This window comes from Akanthomyces muscarius, assembly GCF_028009165.1.
Source record: "Akanthomyces muscarius strain Ve6 chromosome Unknown contig_16, whole genome shotgun sequence".
In the NCBI taxonomy this organism is placed as follows: domain Eukaryota; kingdom Fungi; phylum Ascomycota; class Sordariomycetes; order Hypocreales; family Cordycipitaceae; genus Akanthomyces; species Akanthomyces muscarius.
The window spans coordinates 1,062,997-1,078,484 of NW_026611617.1; the positions used below are offsets into that span (position 1 = coordinate 1,062,997).

The following is a 15,488-nucleotide window of genomic DNA, read 5'->3' on the forward strand; positions in this document are numbered from 1 at the left end:
CGCTGCCATCTCTGGTGCCGGCAGGAGCGCACGAGTGTCTCCGTTAACCTCTCTAGTACCTAGAGCGCCAATATCTGGTATAACAGTCTCGGCAGTTATTTTACAAGTTTAAAGTTGCGCCCACTCTGGGATTGTCTACTCTTCGCCGTGCTTCTCAACGCTTAGGTTGTGCTTAGAACACTACCAACGACAATCGACAGCAATCACAGGAACCCGGATTATGAGGCGAAGCGCGATGTACCAATACACTATTCAAGAGCTATTAAAACAGTCCACAGCGTGCTTTAGCCCGTTTTCGTCCTCTTTGATATGCAATGTCGTCTTCCTGCACGTCGTTTGCCTTCACGACACTCAGAAAAACATTTTCCAGCGTCGCAGCCGCTACTGAGTAACACTCCATTCCCAACCGCTCCTTATTTTCCTCCAGCAGGTTGATGACTCTCACGACATTGAGCTCTTTATAGCATGATGTTTTGCCTTTCAAGGTCCGTGAGGCCTGAGATGGAGTCCCTGGAACTGTAAAGCGAAGTTGACCGCCTAGCATGTCTCTTTCTAACTTTGCACCTGGTACGTTATGCTCAACAAAATCCCGAGCAGCACACATTTCTTCAAGGCTGGACAATGGTGCGGAGCGAAGAATGAGGTTGATGTGGTACAGGTTACTGTACTTGTGGCGCAATGCTTGGGTTGTCCCAACGGTGAGAAGACGTTTAGAGATGATTGCTGCCCGAGTGGCTAACACATCTGCCTCTTCCATGCTATGCGTCTAGGACATGTTAGCCGGTTGCTATAAAATACTCGCATCCATGTTGGCAAGTTTTTATTACTGTTAGAAGAACGGAATGCTGCGGCGCAACACTCTGGATAATCCTCCAGAAAGATCGCTTTGCCACTGCATCCATCGCAGAGGTTGGCTCATCGAGGACAAGTACCCGCGGTGTACCAATCAGCGCAATAGCAAGACTCAGCTTTCGCTTGTTACCTCCCGACAGCTTGGTCGCGGACATCTTTCCGTATGGAGTAAGGCCAAGTCGAGCCATGATATGGTCCACGTTAGCTTCGGCATTCTCAATACCTTTGATGCGCGCGTAGAAGACCAGATGCTGTCGAGTACTGAGCATATCCATGGCGTCATATTGAGGGCAGACTAGAGCAAAGGTAAGCATCAGGCCAGGGCTCCATATGTGAAAACGTTCAAATTTACCTCCCAAGTGCAGCTGTGCGTTATGGGTTCTTGAGTCTTCTCCACAAAGAAAGATGTGTCCAGAGTCCGCGGATAAGTCGGATTGGATGAGATTGACCAGTGTTGACTTTCCAGCGCCATTAGGTCCAAGAAGAGCCAGAACCTCGCCTTTTGGAAGACCGAGAGTCACGTCACTGACGGCATTATTGGACCCAAACCTTTTATCGAGGTGCACGATGCGTAGCAGATCAGAATCGTTTCCTTCCACACGCAATCGCTCCGCCTCGATTTCATCGGTGCAAATAATGCCCGTTTCGGGATCCGAAGGCACATCGATGGATTTTTTTCGAAACAGACTGACATCTCCCTCGATAAATATGAATACACCTAGTAATAGGAGTATTTGCACAATCAGCAGCAGAATGGGTCCGCCATATGCGTAAATAGAGCTCGAGGCGATCTGATGGCTGCCTTGGCAGCGGATGTGGGCAATGTTGAATCCAACAATCATGGCCTTGAAGACATTGCCAATAGGCATGATGAGAAATAATCCAAATGTAATACCTAGAGACTTTGCGTCCGTGTTCTGGGATGTTCCGTCAGAGTCGCCAACCTGGACATTCATATCAGCAAGTATTCCAATAAATAAAGAACAATACCGGTGGCAGTTAACACACCCCAAATGCAACTCCCGCAATGGCACATAACACCACATTTACCCCAAATGCCGTCAAGAATGATTTGAGCGGCCCGTTGACAAAGTGTGCGACGATGTACATCTGCAGGATTGCGGCCAGTCCATATAGAACTAGAACAGGTAGCATAATCCAAGTTGTCCCAATCCAGCGAACCTGAAAGGCCATGACCACACTAGTAGCCGCCGATATGATGAGGACGAACAAAAAGTCAAATAGGCCGTACGCGAACCAAAGCGGCACGCGGCGGACACCATTCGCGTATTGTACGGACCTCACCATGCGAAGTTTTTCCGTGGCAGGATACATCACAAAAGCAGCCGGATAAATGGCTTGGACAAGACAGAAAAAGACGGTATAGAAAACGGCTGTGTTCAGAAGTGGCTTGCGAAAGCGTTAGTGTCTTGTCCAACAAGGGGAGCCAGTCAGCTTACCTCTTTTCTTTTTCGGGCGAAACCCCCTTGACTGACAACGATTTGCACTCCGCTCCTCATCTGACTGTACAGATTCATCATTTCAACTCCGGTTCCTTGCGCGAACGACCAAATTGCCGCAGGAACGGGACCAGGGTCCGAGTTCTGAGGTACATTGCCATCATCTTCATCTTCATCGCCATCATCGGAACCACCACCGGCGCTTATCAACTGCTGCATGTATCCGGACAGATCTGGCTTAAATGCTATGAATCCTGGATCTGACTCTGACTGGAAGAACATGCCACCTCTATCCTCATCCTTTGCAGTGTTGAGGTTGCGAGTCCATTCCTCCATCGTGGTGGACACATTGACGAGGTCATTGTAATACTTCAAGTCAATTTCAGCTACCTGAAAGACATTTTTCAAGGTCATCTTACTCATGCTTTCGTTTGCCAGCAAGTTTCCGAGATATATCTGCGGGCAGAAGAACTCCCCATAGCATTGGGTGGTAGCGGGGTACTGGAGCAACATGGGCGCTGAGAGCTTCGGTTTCAGGACCCTGCAATGATCCGGGAAATAGGATTTCAGAAAGCTATTCAGGCATGGTATGATGATGATTGGTAGGGCCAGAACGTAGAAGTATGGCCACCAAAATCGCCAGAGAACTGTCCATCTCTTACGGTAGAGAGCTCCGACCTGGGACCAAAATGATATCGAGCGACTCGGCGCCAATTTGAACGGCTCAAGGCTACTCAAGGATTCCGCAGTCGCGTTTTCCAGTTCGGCATCTTCCGCAACATTCAAGAAAACGTCTTCGATCTGCGGTCCTGACAGGGCAATGTCTGTGATGCCCGCCGCGGCGAAAGTGGAAGATAGCGTTGCAGCCGTAAGTGAATCGGGAACTCTGTAGACTAGCCTATCCTGGTGAACGTGGCATGGATACTCTGTTTCGACAGAGTGGGTGGTGTTTGCAACAGTGACCTGGTATCCATTACCATAGCGACCCTTGAGTTCTGCCACGGCACCTTGACATTTGACTTTGCCCTTGGACAGAATCACCATGTGATCTGCCAAAACATCCACTTCATCCAAAAAGTGAGTCGTAAAAACAATCGTTCGTTTGGCTCTTTGATGCAGAAGAATCTCCCAGATGGCACGACGTGATAGAGGGTCAAGACCGGAAGTGCATTCATCAATCAGACACACGGTTGAGTGGCCAACAAACATGCAGGCTAGTTGGAGCTTTCGCTTTTGCCCGCCGCTGAGTGTTTTCGCCTGGCGTTCCACTTTTGCGGCAAGATCACAAGAATGGATCACAGCAGTGAGCTGCTCCTCTGATTCTCTGCCACCCTTGATTCTGCTCCAGATCCGAACATGTTCCCCGACCGTGAGCTCGGGCCAGAATATATTCCTTTGTGGGCAAATGCCAATTTGCGATGGCTCGGCGTCAATGCTGACGCTGCCCTCGGTCGGCGCTATAAGCCCCGCAATCATGTGAAGCGTAGTTGTCTTTCCCGAACCATTTGGCCCAGCTAGACACAAGATCTGGCTTTGGTAGCCATGGATGTTGATTCCGTCCACGGCCGCAACAGGTCGACCCTTGAGAAACCCTAGCCTATACGTTTTCTTGAGATCAAAAGTCTGAACCGCAAGACCATTTGACTTGTTTGAGTCCATCTTGAATGTCCTGCTCTTGAAACTGATGCCATGCATATAGTATTCGGTCGCGATGGCAAGGAGAGGGAAGATGACAATTTGTAGGCCCAAAAGACCTAACATTGTAGCCTGCGTCATCTTGTACGAGTATGAGTTCAACCCCATATTCGGCTTTGGTAGATCAGTGATGGTAGCAGGAAGGGAGTCGTACTGCCAAAGAATCATTTGTTGCGTGAAGAAGAGAGCATTGGAGCTAGTAAACAGCAAGGCCAGAATATACGCTCCTGCAGGTTGGGGAAGGGGGTTTAACTGGAAACCGTACGCCTGCGCTGCGACGGAGAGCAGTAAAAATGCACCAATGACATAGATGGCCGATAAACGGGCCTTGGTGAAGAAGGCGGCTGCGAAGGCTACCGAGCCGTTCACGGCAAGTCCCAGCAATATTTGCCAGCCAACTAGAAGCGCCAAACTAGAGCTGGGGAACGCTATACGCCAGTATAGAACACCGAATAATATGTAGCAGGGCAACGTGATGACGTCAATGGTTATGAGCCAGCCCAAAGCTCTCATAGCAGGAGCCAGTCGGCCACCCATGCTATCCACAAGCTGAGACATGCCTGAGTCTCTTTCGGTGGTGACCAGAGTCACATAACGGAAAATGATTGTGTAGAAGCAGGCAAATAATGCGAAGCCGTAGATTTTCCCCATTAGGGCAAGATTCAGCTTTTTGTCGAACTCCTCTTTTCGCTTCTTGTCTGAACTGGTGAAGCCAATCGAGCTTGGTTGATCATGACGATTGGTGATTGCATTGTCAACAGCCAGCTGTAAAGGTAGAAGCGTCTTTTCGGTGTCGGTGTTGTGAGTAAACACATTAAACTTGGTGTCGCTCTTGGCAGGATCGACACGTAGGGTATATTGCCAGGTATGGTTGCTACCCGTGGCACTTTTTGGGCTGGTTCCCTTGGTCTCTGGGGAGTCAATAAATCCGACAGAGGCAAAACAATTGCTAACACCGGCCGCATCAGCCAAGCAGACAGTGAGAAGGTCCAGTTCGCTGTCCAGAACAACGACTTTATTCTTGTCTAGCGGCTTGATCAGAGTCTCCACAACTCTATCGATATCTGGGCCGAGATTAGGTGGTTTGATGATGACGAGTTGCCTGTCCAAAGCACTAGCAAGATCCTTGATCGGTTGTGGTGAAGAGACACCAAAGTTGCCTGAACTGTTGAGGAAGGACGGAATAGCTAGCAAGAGCGCAAGGCTGGCGAGTGGGAACCCGTAGAACATTAGAAGAAAACCAAGTGGTCTTCGAAACACAGTAAGCAGAATGTTCTTCTGGATCAAAGCCAGAAGCTGCCGGCTACTGCCAGTGTTGACAGACGAAGATGGAGCCGCCATAATGCGTGAATGTGTTTGTTGAACAGGCGGAACTTGCGGTCGTTGATTGGCAAGTGCTCTTTTAATTTCTGCTCATGTACTGACTAAGTGGGATACTGCATTTATACTCCAAGGCATGTAGTTACGTCCAAATGCAACATGTTTTTGGAAGACCAAGCAATATTGGCGGGCAGGGATGAGGGGTAGTACACCTGACCAATACCGAAGAGTGTGTGCTGCGCCCAACCCGAGGCAATTTCTGAAGCAGCATGACGCGGACCAGTACGCAAGCGCAATATAGCATTCACCAAAGCCTCGTCGCACAATTTGGACCAAGTCTAATATGGTTACCGCAACCCCATCTATTTAGCACGTAGGTACACAATTCACACTAGTACAGGGGTCGTTCTTCAGGGCCAACCTACCAGTGGCTCTATTTATAACCTAACAAGTACAAGAGCATCTTGGCATGCGAACCCCGCTAAATGGTGTAAGGCTGTGTTGGCGCCAAGGAATTCAGGCGTCGTCACCGTGCCGATAGTAGTATGCATAATACGAAAAGCCCCAGCCCGTCCAAACCCATCCAAACCAAGAGACTCTATCCATTTGAAATGGCAACAAAAATGTGAATTGCCCATTATTATTAAATATGCACTAGAAGCTCGGGAGAAAGCCGTCCGTCGACACATTTTGTACGGAAAGACATGTTAGACTGGGTGATGTTGACAGAAACGCGTGAGATTTGCACTCACAGGTAGTTTCAGCTACAGCCTTACGAAGGCGGTAGGTGGACCCGGCGCGTTGTGCAGCCGTTTACTGTCGATCCTATTCGCTCACCGGTCAACAATAACATCACCGTCACTAGCAGGGTGGGTGGATTGTCACCACGCGTGGGTGGGTCCAGGTGGCACACTCGTCTAGAGGCCATCACAACATTGGTAGCCATATCTAAAGTTGAGGGTGAAGAGGTGGAAGGGGAAGGTATACAAGCGTATCTGTAGTCCAACTAAGCTATTGTACACGCTGCCATTTCCGTGATGAGAGTAGGGCGGATCAACCTAGTCGCGAACAAGGCAGCCTATTTGCGAATGCGAACTATTCGTGGATGGTGCAAGTTTAGAACCTGCATGCAGTGTCGTAATATTACGACGAGACACTATAATCAATTTCGTATAAAAGCGTACGCCAAGTGATACGTGGCTAGCTATAATATTGGTAGTGGAGTCAGCCCTGACGAGCGCCGGCCCTAACGGGCGCCGGCTACAAATTGTCAATCGGTGTGCGTGTCTCCCCCACGCCATCGTTTAGATCGAATCGACGTTTGTTGAAACGATCCGACTTTTGGAACACGTTCGCTCTTTTACTGCTCTCCGGTACGTCGCTCTTAGTCTCCTCCCGCTACTGGTATAGAAAGTATAGACTTGGATGAAATCCTTCTGCCGAATTCGACGAAATGGCTCTCCGGTATGGATCCTCTTGACAGGCTTCCTTCTCATCGTAAGTTATTTCAATCTGTGCCAAGTTTCTCACTTTGTTAGCCATCTACCGACCGGATTTCCGATCAACATGTTGAAGACGTCGGATTCTCACATCTTCACAATTTGGATAAGCGTACAACAACTCACAATGTATAGGGTACTATGTACTCCCAACTTACATTCGGCTAAGTTAGTGGAAAGATCCAACCTCTAGCCTCTTCTAGGACGCACGTGCATATAGCCCCTCGTATTCAGCACATCGAATTAAGCAAGCAGGTCAGTATGTCGAGCGTCTAAGCACAATAAAAAAGACAAAAAGTAGTAGGAGTAGTTTTCCTGAGCCGTGCAAAGGTATGCCGTCGGTTCGAAGAAAAGAGGCATGGTATCTCAAAACAGTGGTGGCAGCGCACCGCCCTAGCCATCAGCGCCGGCATGGAAAATCAGAGCGACAGATGCATTTAGTACAGGTTTTGCGACGGTGTTCAGGTCATACTCGATGGCGTCTCACGTTTGCAAGGTTAAGTCATGGAGGCTTTCTCTTGCGACGATAAGCCAAGTCTTGTGCATATTACGAAGGACGGCTTGCGCTGTCCGTATCGCCATCTCCGGGGCCGGGCACCAGCCGGTGTAAGTGCTCCGCTCTACCTTGGAGACTGTGGGGATTATGTTGCTACGCCTGGCCGCCTGCCATCACAACACATAAAGAATTGGCCGCAGCATGCACCTCAATTAGCAGATAATTGCAGCGCCCGAGGGATTCAGCGTTGCGACTGAATGATGAGGTATATAACCCTAACCCTAAGTAATACTGGCGTCGCCGCGCTTGCCGTCGTGGCTTATCGACCAAGCCACTTTCAGAACCTCAAATCTCCTCACGTTCGGTATCGTCATAGCAGTGAACGCTCACAGCCTTGTTTTCAATCTCCAGTTCACTGAAACCGCATGTTCCGGGGTCTTCCATTCCAATCCACAGCGGCTCTTTGCATTTCTCGTCGCTGTACAATTAGGTCAGCTCAATTCCATAGTTAGAGTAACGGAGAACTTACGTGTAGAAATCGCAGACAACACCCTCCGGAACCTTGGCACCGTTGACTTTCTTCTGCCTAGTGTTATATTCGGTCAGCTGCCGCTATGCCATAAGGTGTGTCACCATATACGTACAAATTTCTAGGTAAGAGTGTACACGTGTCGTCCGGATTGACTGTATAGGCTCGCCCTCCGCATGCGTCTTCGGAATATAGTTTTGCCTACCGCCAATTAGAAAAAAAGCCTTGCTATAGGTCTTGTTTACCGCCTCTTACCTTCTCCACAACTAGAGCTGTACCCCTAGTAGACAACATCACCATCATCGCAAGTGTCGAGAAATGCATCGTGAACTGGCTTGCGTATCCACTGATTCTGCCTCGGCTGTGAGTTTCAGATGTGAGCAAATGAGTAGTAAGAGAATAAAAAATGGGATACTGGCCACGTTATATAAGGTCGGTGCAGCCGTGTCTCAGTCCAGCCAAGTTTCGATGCAGCCGTGTCTCACTCCAGCCATGTCTCACTCCATCCGGTCTAGGCATCGGATGCTCGTCAGTGAGAATGGCGAAGCTGCGCACTAGCGAATGATTTACTTCCAAGTCGCATCGTTCTGTCTTATAGACGCAGTCCTTGCGGGAAAAGGACACAAGTATGGAAACAACTACACATCTACACGCTGCATCTGCCACTCCGTCCGACGACGACCCTCACTCTGGAGGAGGAGCAGCCAGACAACCACTAGCGCGTTGGCCTAATCCGATTGCAACAAAAGCAAAATTATGAGCACGCCAAGACATGTTACGTCAAAGAAGGAAATATTCAGCACAGAAAGAGTATTTTGTCACGACTGTCTGAAAGTTTGGGTGCGCATCGCTCGTGCTCACGCTAGTTGCCCTGAGATAACCTGTACTCGCACTGCCGTCATCCTCCAGTTACAGCCATGTCGCACAAATGGCATACATCTGTCAGAATCGATAGCCGTCAGCCGGAGCACGATGATGCTAGCGTTGTGCGCCCGCGGCGGACACCGCAGGTACGTCGCGTCAGCAAACTTTGTCTCCTACGGGGGCCAGCAGGAGCCCTGCCGTCAGTGGCGTACATGGCCCAAAACAACGGAAAGAGACATTCAACGTAGCGGGCCGAGTCGCTTCTCGCTTGCTCACTTCTGCATGTATTGTTCACTCGTTCCTTTTTGCCCACGAGACCATTCTATCCTTTTCACGCCGCCATTTTCTAACGATGCAAGGGCTAAAAGCCCGCTACGTAAGCCTTGGGCCTAGGTAGATGTTACGACTTGTGGGGTAAGCTTGCCATAATATGGCGGCATCAGCCTACATGGTGTCTCACTGCTGCCGGACATGAATGGCGAATGTCGTTACTGTAAAATGGTAGAGAGTACCAATTACTGTAAGCTGAGATTACTGTAAGCTGAGGACTTGGGGAGAGTAATCTAGTATCAGGCTACTACTACAAACAGCATGGGTATACACCAGAATCTCGGGTCTCAATTCGCGAGGTAACCTTGCCCAGTCTGAGGGTCATCAGCCCTTTTTGCTACTTGCTGTACTACGCGTCATACGCTACAAGAAAAACACAACTTATCAATCGACCATAACAAACAATTTTATGGTAGCCTTAGCCGAACGTTCGGCACTCATTGACCCCGAGAGCAGCCAGACTTGACGCCATCGTATGCGAGATGACGCGCTAGATAACTACCCCTCCCCGATCCTATTCCGGGCTAAACAAACAATGAACGCAGTGAAACTTTATATAGCCTTTTCACCTTTTCAAAACCTCACAACTCATAAGAAGGGGCTTTTGTGGCGCTTCTGGAACAAATAGCGTGAACAATACTCAAACTGCCTCCATCCGCCATGCAGTTCGGCCATCTAGTGTTACAGCTTGGCACTTTCGTCGCGACCGCGGCCGCTGTGGGTGATGGCAGGCGTCAAGACACACTCGAGGCGTCCGCAAAGGGGCCCATTGTCGATTTGGGTTATGCCAAATACCAGGGAGGCCGTCCGGGTACCGGTGTAGATGAATTTCTCGGCGTGCGCTACGCCAAGCCACCGATCGGGAATCGTCGATTCCGCGCCCCAGAGGATCCATCCTCGGAACTTGAGATGCAGGATGCTACCAAGGTGCGCTTGCTATAACCAGGCCCGAGTGCACAGTCGAGAATCGAGAAGCCCGCAAGCTGACTCCCGAAACATCAGTATCGCCCCAACTGCCTTGGCGTCGCGGAGAGTACCGGAACGCCGGAAGTGCCCGGCCCGGATTTCGCGGAGGATTGCCTATTCGTCAATGTCTTCAAGCCTTCCAATGCCACGGCGCGCTCCAAGCTCCCCGTCTGGGTTTGGATCACCGGTGGGGGTTTTGCCAATGCTGCCTGGGTAAATTTCAACGAGACCAACCTGGTCAAGGAATCCGACAATGGGATTGTCTTTGTGGAATTCAGCTACCGAGTCGGTGCCCTCGGGTTTCTCGCTAGCGAGCAGGTCAGGAAAGACGGCGACCTGAATGTCGGTTTGCTAGACCAGAGGAAGCTCTTGCACTGGGTCCAGTCGTATATCCACAAGGTGAGCGCGAATCTGTCATTGACCAAGGAGCAAAACACGCGTATGAGCAAGGCTAAGAAAAAACGCACAGTTTGGAGGAGATCCGAGCCGTGTGGTGATTCACGGTGCATCGGCAGGTGCTACTTCAGTGGCATATCACCTGACGGCATACGAGGGTCGCAAAGACAATGAGCTTTTCGCTGGCGTCATGGTGCAGGACTCGTTCTGGCCGCCGCAGAGAACCGTCGGGGAGATGGAACCGCAGTACGTCCAGCTGCTTTCCAGGACAAACTGCACTACGCTTGACTGTCTCCGCTCCGTCGATATTGCCAAGCTTCAGACCGCCAGCCAGTCGCTGCCCTTCCCGGACGGCGACAAGGACCAGCCCGCTCCCCCCTTGTTCTACTGGCTGCCCGTGATTGACGGCGGGCTGGTCCCGGATCGCTTCTACAACCTCTTTGAAAAGGGAAGCTTCATCCGCGTGCCGGCGCTCATTGGCGACGACACCGACGAGGGCACGCAGTATGCTCCCAACGCCACCAGCGCCTCGGATGTTGCCGTGTTCATGAAGAACAACTACCCGAACCTCTCGCCGCAGCAGCTGGACGAGATCAATGAGCTGTACCCCATGATGGATCCTCTGCCCCAGAACGGGGCGTACTTTCCCACTGCCAGCGCCGTGTACGGCGACATGTGCTTCATCTGCCCGGGCAACGAGATTGCTTCGGCCTTGGCGCGCTACAGCAACGCGAGCATGGTCTGGAACTACCGCTACAATGTCCGGGACCCCGACCTGGTGGCGCAGGGACTGGGCACGCACCACGACCAGGAGTGGTTCGCCGTTTTCGGCCCGGAGAAGTTCCAGGACTACGAGGCCAAGTCGGACAACACCACCAACGCTGCCGAGGTGCCCATCGTGCGACACTACTGGATCAGCTTTGTCCGCGGGCTCAACCCAAACACGCACAGGGTGCCGCAGGCGCCGGAGTGGCAGCCCTGGGGCTCGGGCACGGGACAGCGGATTCGGCTGGAGACGAACAAGACGGCAATGGAGCCTCTCCCTCGGGAGCAGCTTGATAAGTGTTCTTTCTGGAGACGCAGGTCGGCTAGCACCGAGCAGTAAGACATGGGTACTAATAATGCGATTCATGTTTTTCTAGAGCTATGCTCTTTGGGACATTTTGCACATATAATTAATAAAATAAACTAGTATTAATATCAGTGAATTACAACGTACATCTTGTCGTCCCAGCCCCCTTCGCGATGACGATGCGTGAGGCGGCCCAACATAGCCTTGCGATAGTCGCAAGATTTAGAACTAGGGATGAGCTCAGAAATAGCACAGGGCTTGTTCTTTAGCTATTAATATAGTTGGACAGTGCTCTTATATGCCTGACCTTTTTGTCTGTAACTCAATACTGCATTTGGCCGACTGGGCATGATCCTTTTTCAATTCCTGTGACATTTCTGCAAAGCGCTTTCAATTCAAGACTAACCCAACTTGAGGTTGGCGTATATAGGCTTCGCCTTTCCTCCCAATACTTCTTTCAGATAGTCTACGTACTTGATTTGCTCAAAGTCAGGATAGAGCTCCTTTGACGTGAGATAACCCAAGTATTTGGCGTATTCCGGAGTGTTGTCACCGCGCAAGCCCCATGACAAGAAATACTCGGCCGCAGAGACCTGCATTACATTGGACAGCTGAAGCGGCTCTTTCTCGATTGCTTCTCTCGCGGCTTTTACTTGTACATGTATCTGAGTCGCGGATGCCTGCGTTGGGTGTTTTGTCAGTTGGACTGTTTCGTCTTTACTGATCGGCGGGAAGCACAAAAGGAAGCATCATACCCGTTGCTTTTCAACACTTTCTCCGCTTAGCTTCTCCAGTAAGTGGAATATTTGCTCCTGTGTCAACAGTTCGTTGTATGCAAAGACCATTTTGTTGAGCGTGCGCGGGTCCAGGATGATCCTGGCGACGTAGCGTCCAATGTCGCGAAGGTCTGTGATTGCACTCGGGGCGTTTCCGTCGCCGACAAAGACGTTGGCGCCGGGATTCATAAAGGCATAGTCGATACGGCCCGAAGCAAGTTTTGGTGTGGCAAACTGATACCAGAAGCCAACGTCGATGAAGGTGTATGGCAAGTATAGCTTGCGAATGTGGTTGTACACTTCTTCTTTCTGCAGGACAAGGCCAGGGTCAGCATCGGATCATTCATTAGTAGGCAGGTTCGAGGTAGTTTTACCTGTTCACGCAGCCACATGACACCTTTTGGCGGTGCAACTGTGATGAACCCACAAGGAACGAAACGCCGCACGCCAGCTGCCTTTGCTGCCGTGACCAGCGGGATTTGGTCCAGCTGATTCATCCATCCCAGCGCCGCGATGACCACATCTACACCGGTCAAAAGCTTGACGAGCTTCTCCTGCGAGCCAAAAAGCTCTGCTGGCATCACCTTGACTCCCCTATCCGCCAGGAGTTTGTTTTCGGGCTTATCCACCGACGAGGGGCGTGCAAGAGCGGTGATGTCCTGTAAGCCTCAGTACCGTGCATATATGGACCGTCAGACTAAACTGCGGCTGTCCTCGTATCTCACGATCCACAGCTGTATAGATGCCATATGTCGTGCAAATCTAACTCACAAATTCAGTGGCCCTTTCCAACAGACCATTGGTAATGGATGTGCCGGTTTCTCCAGCAGCACCGACAATGACGACTTTGGTTCGAGGCATGATGATTTTGTAACGAGACTTGGATGATGATGAGAATAGAGAACTGAGAATGAATGTTGTGATTGTGGCTATGATTCGTAGTTGAGTACCTGGGAAACGACCATATTTATGCTGCGCGTAGCTTGTGGTGGCCCACATTCTCACGGCAGAAACATCTACTAATTCGCCCGTAAAGCGGCGTTTCAAGCAGAGCTTGGTAATCCTTTTTTACCTCTACCTGACTACTTTGGAACATTGTGCTTAAAGTTTTCAGTTACGCAGCTGCATCAGTTCAAACTCCGCGCGGAGCACAACTCCGACTAGATCGGCAGAACCGGGAGGCTTTGCGGGGCTGTTCCAACGGCCTGCACCCTGATCTGGAATGCTCCCGCCAGATACATGAAGAAGTGGCCTCGGACAAGTTTTGGCCGCTGTGTCAGAGTCGTCACCAGCGCGTACCAGACTCAAAGCCTGTTTGGATGCGGCATGTAAGACTGCGTAAGCGGTGGGCGTACAGGTCCGTTGACAAGTAGTCCGTCCCCGGCTCTTTGGCCGCTTACATTTTGCGTAGCCAACAGCCACATGCGGTGGGTATCGGTGGTCCATTTCCACTGCTCGATTCTGGACCAGCGCTCTCAGAAGCTTATTTGCTGGACCGAACCCAGCAGGCCACGGCTCTCGGTGCGCTCGTGTGACAAGACGGCGGCCAAGCATCTAGGCGTTGTTACAACGGCCCGGAAGCCTCTGCTGGTAGTCAGCCGCCTTGCCACTTCCTGGGCAGACCACCGACTGGACAGACAGTTGATGTGGCCGTACCCGCTTACACATTACTCCGCGGCCCAAGAGCGCGGGGGAAGCTAGGTATCTTATAAAGTTGAGACTAATTACAGTAGTTTAAAAAAAATGATTACAATTTTATATAGACAATAGCTCATACAAGTATTCTTTATAAAAGAATAAATTCATATTTTTATACTCACTGAATGCCTATTTTCAATTCTACCGGATGGGCGCGCCAATGAGCGACTATAGTAGGCCAGTGATTCCGCAGGTACATGTTCGTGGCGGCAAGGAGGTGCAGTTATGATGGCAGAGGAAGTGCCGAAGAGGCTACATTGCTGGTCAAAATGCAGCGAGCAGAAAGGAGCCCCTCATCTGCAGTCTGGACATCAAGCGTTGGCGATAAAGGCCCTAGGTTACGATCCTATCCACCCGCTCACAGCACAGTCCAACTTGAGTGGCATACAACCATCTAGCACATGTGTTTAATTCAGACTCGATACAGCCATCTTCTCAAATTGCCTTTCCAAAGCAGGTCTTTCTCTTTTTTATACCTCTTTTTTTTTTTCATTCGTTTATTCCCGTGTTTTCTTTTCCTGAGCTTACAAACACCCGTCAAGGCGCTCCGCGACGCACTGCCAGTACCCCAACCATCAACCTCGCAACACTTCAAAACCGCTCACCATCCAACTTTTAATATACCAATCATGTACATAAAAAAAAAGAAACCTTGTGTTTTCTTCCTTCCAGTTATTTACCTCTGCCTTATTACATCAGTCATTAGCCAGCCAATGCCCGTCATCACATTTCCAAGCCGCCCCACCAATCGCCGCATCCTCGGCCAGCGCCGGCAAATCCACGGCGGCGAGCGAGCGCCCAGATTTCTTAAATTGTACTCTAGCATCGCGCTCTTGACCACCTCCATGCAACTACCGATCCATCCGCCCATCTAGCCAAGTCCCTCGTCTCCCAACCAATTCAAGACCAGGCTTCCTTCCAATCCAACCACACACACACACACACACACACACGATGCAGTCCTCACTATGCGCTGCGTGCCGCCGCGCCGCCGCCACCACCACCCTCCGCGCTCCTCGCACCGTCCTCTCTCGCCATCTCTCCACGACAGTCGCCGCCACGAGACAGCACCCCCTCGTGCGATCCCGCCCAGCGCCCTTGTCCCTCCGCGCCCGCCGTCCGTACTCCTCCTCCGCCGCCGCCGCCGCCGCCCCCGAGACCCCCTCCATGAGCGACGCCGAGTCCGCCATCGCGCAGCTGCTCGTCGACGCGCTCGCGCCCGTGTCCTCGGTGCTCGTGCAGGACGTCTCGGGCGGCTGCGGCAGCATGTACGCGATTGAGATTGCCGCCGAGGCGTTTCGAGGCAAGACGATGCTCAAGCAGCAGCGCATGGTCAATGCCGCGCTCGGCGACGTCGTCAAGACGTGGCACGGGGTGCAGATCCGCACGAGCGTGCCCGAGGATGCCTGAGAACAGTACGAGAGATGTGTATACATACACACGTCGAAGAAGCATGCTTGGATCCCGAGATTTGAGCTGGAGGGAGGATCATACATAATGTGTATAATATGAATAGACAAAACTGTACAATAATC

General features: G+C 51.1%; 5 protein-coding genes across 5 annotated transcripts; 2 read left to right on the plus strand and 3 right to left on the minus strand.

The window, feature by feature from the left end:
* Positions 1-262: 262 nt before the first annotated feature.
* On the minus strand, positions 263-5,348 carry LMH87_008406 (uncharacterized protein; the record flags this gene model as incomplete). The annotated part of the gene is made up of 5 exons (XM_056198017.1): positions 263-766; positions 828-1,147; positions 1,205-1,796; positions 1,861-2,262; positions 2,313-5,348. The coding sequence occupies 5 exons, from the start codon at positions 5,346-5,348 to the stop codon at positions 263-265; spliced, it is 4,854 nt and encodes a 1,617-aa protein (XP_056057507.1).
* Positions 5,349-7,667: 2,319 nt separating this feature from the next.
* Positions 7,668-8,175, minus strand: LMH87_008407 (uncharacterized protein; the record flags this gene model as incomplete). Its single annotated transcript, XM_056198029.1, has 4 exons — positions 7,668-7,800; positions 7,852-7,908; positions 7,967-8,052; positions 8,107-8,175. The coding sequence occupies 4 exons, from the start codon at positions 8,173-8,175 to the stop codon at positions 7,668-7,670; spliced, it is 345 nt and encodes a 114-aa protein (XP_056057508.1).
* A 1,530-nt stretch (positions 8,176-9,705) lies between these two features.
* On the plus strand, positions 9,706-11,512 carry LMH87_008408 (uncharacterized protein; the record flags this gene model as incomplete). Its single annotated transcript, XM_056198042.1, has 3 exons — positions 9,706-9,972; positions 10,048-10,410; positions 10,481-11,512. 3 exons carry the CDS (start codon positions 9,706-9,708, stop codon positions 11,510-11,512), a joined length of 1,662 nt encoding a protein of 553 aa, XP_056057509.1.
* A 368-nt stretch (positions 11,513-11,880) lies between these two features.
* On the minus strand, positions 11,881-13,116 carry LMH87_008409 (uncharacterized protein; the record flags this gene model as incomplete). Its single annotated transcript, XM_056198053.1, has 4 exons — positions 11,881-12,159; positions 12,235-12,564; positions 12,630-12,914; positions 13,027-13,116. The coding sequence occupies 4 exons, from the start codon at positions 13,114-13,116 to the stop codon at positions 11,881-11,883; spliced, it is 984 nt and encodes a 327-aa protein (XP_056057510.1).
* Positions 13,117-14,907: 1,791 nt separating this feature from the next.
* On the plus strand, positions 14,908-15,363 carry LMH87_008410 (uncharacterized protein; the record flags this gene model as incomplete). The annotated part of the gene is made up of 1 exon (XM_056198064.1): positions 14,908-15,363. One exon carries the CDS (start codon positions 14,908-14,910, stop codon positions 15,361-15,363), a length of 456 nt encoding a protein of 151 aa, XP_056057511.1.
* Between the last annotated feature and the right edge of the window lie 125 nt (positions 15,364-15,488).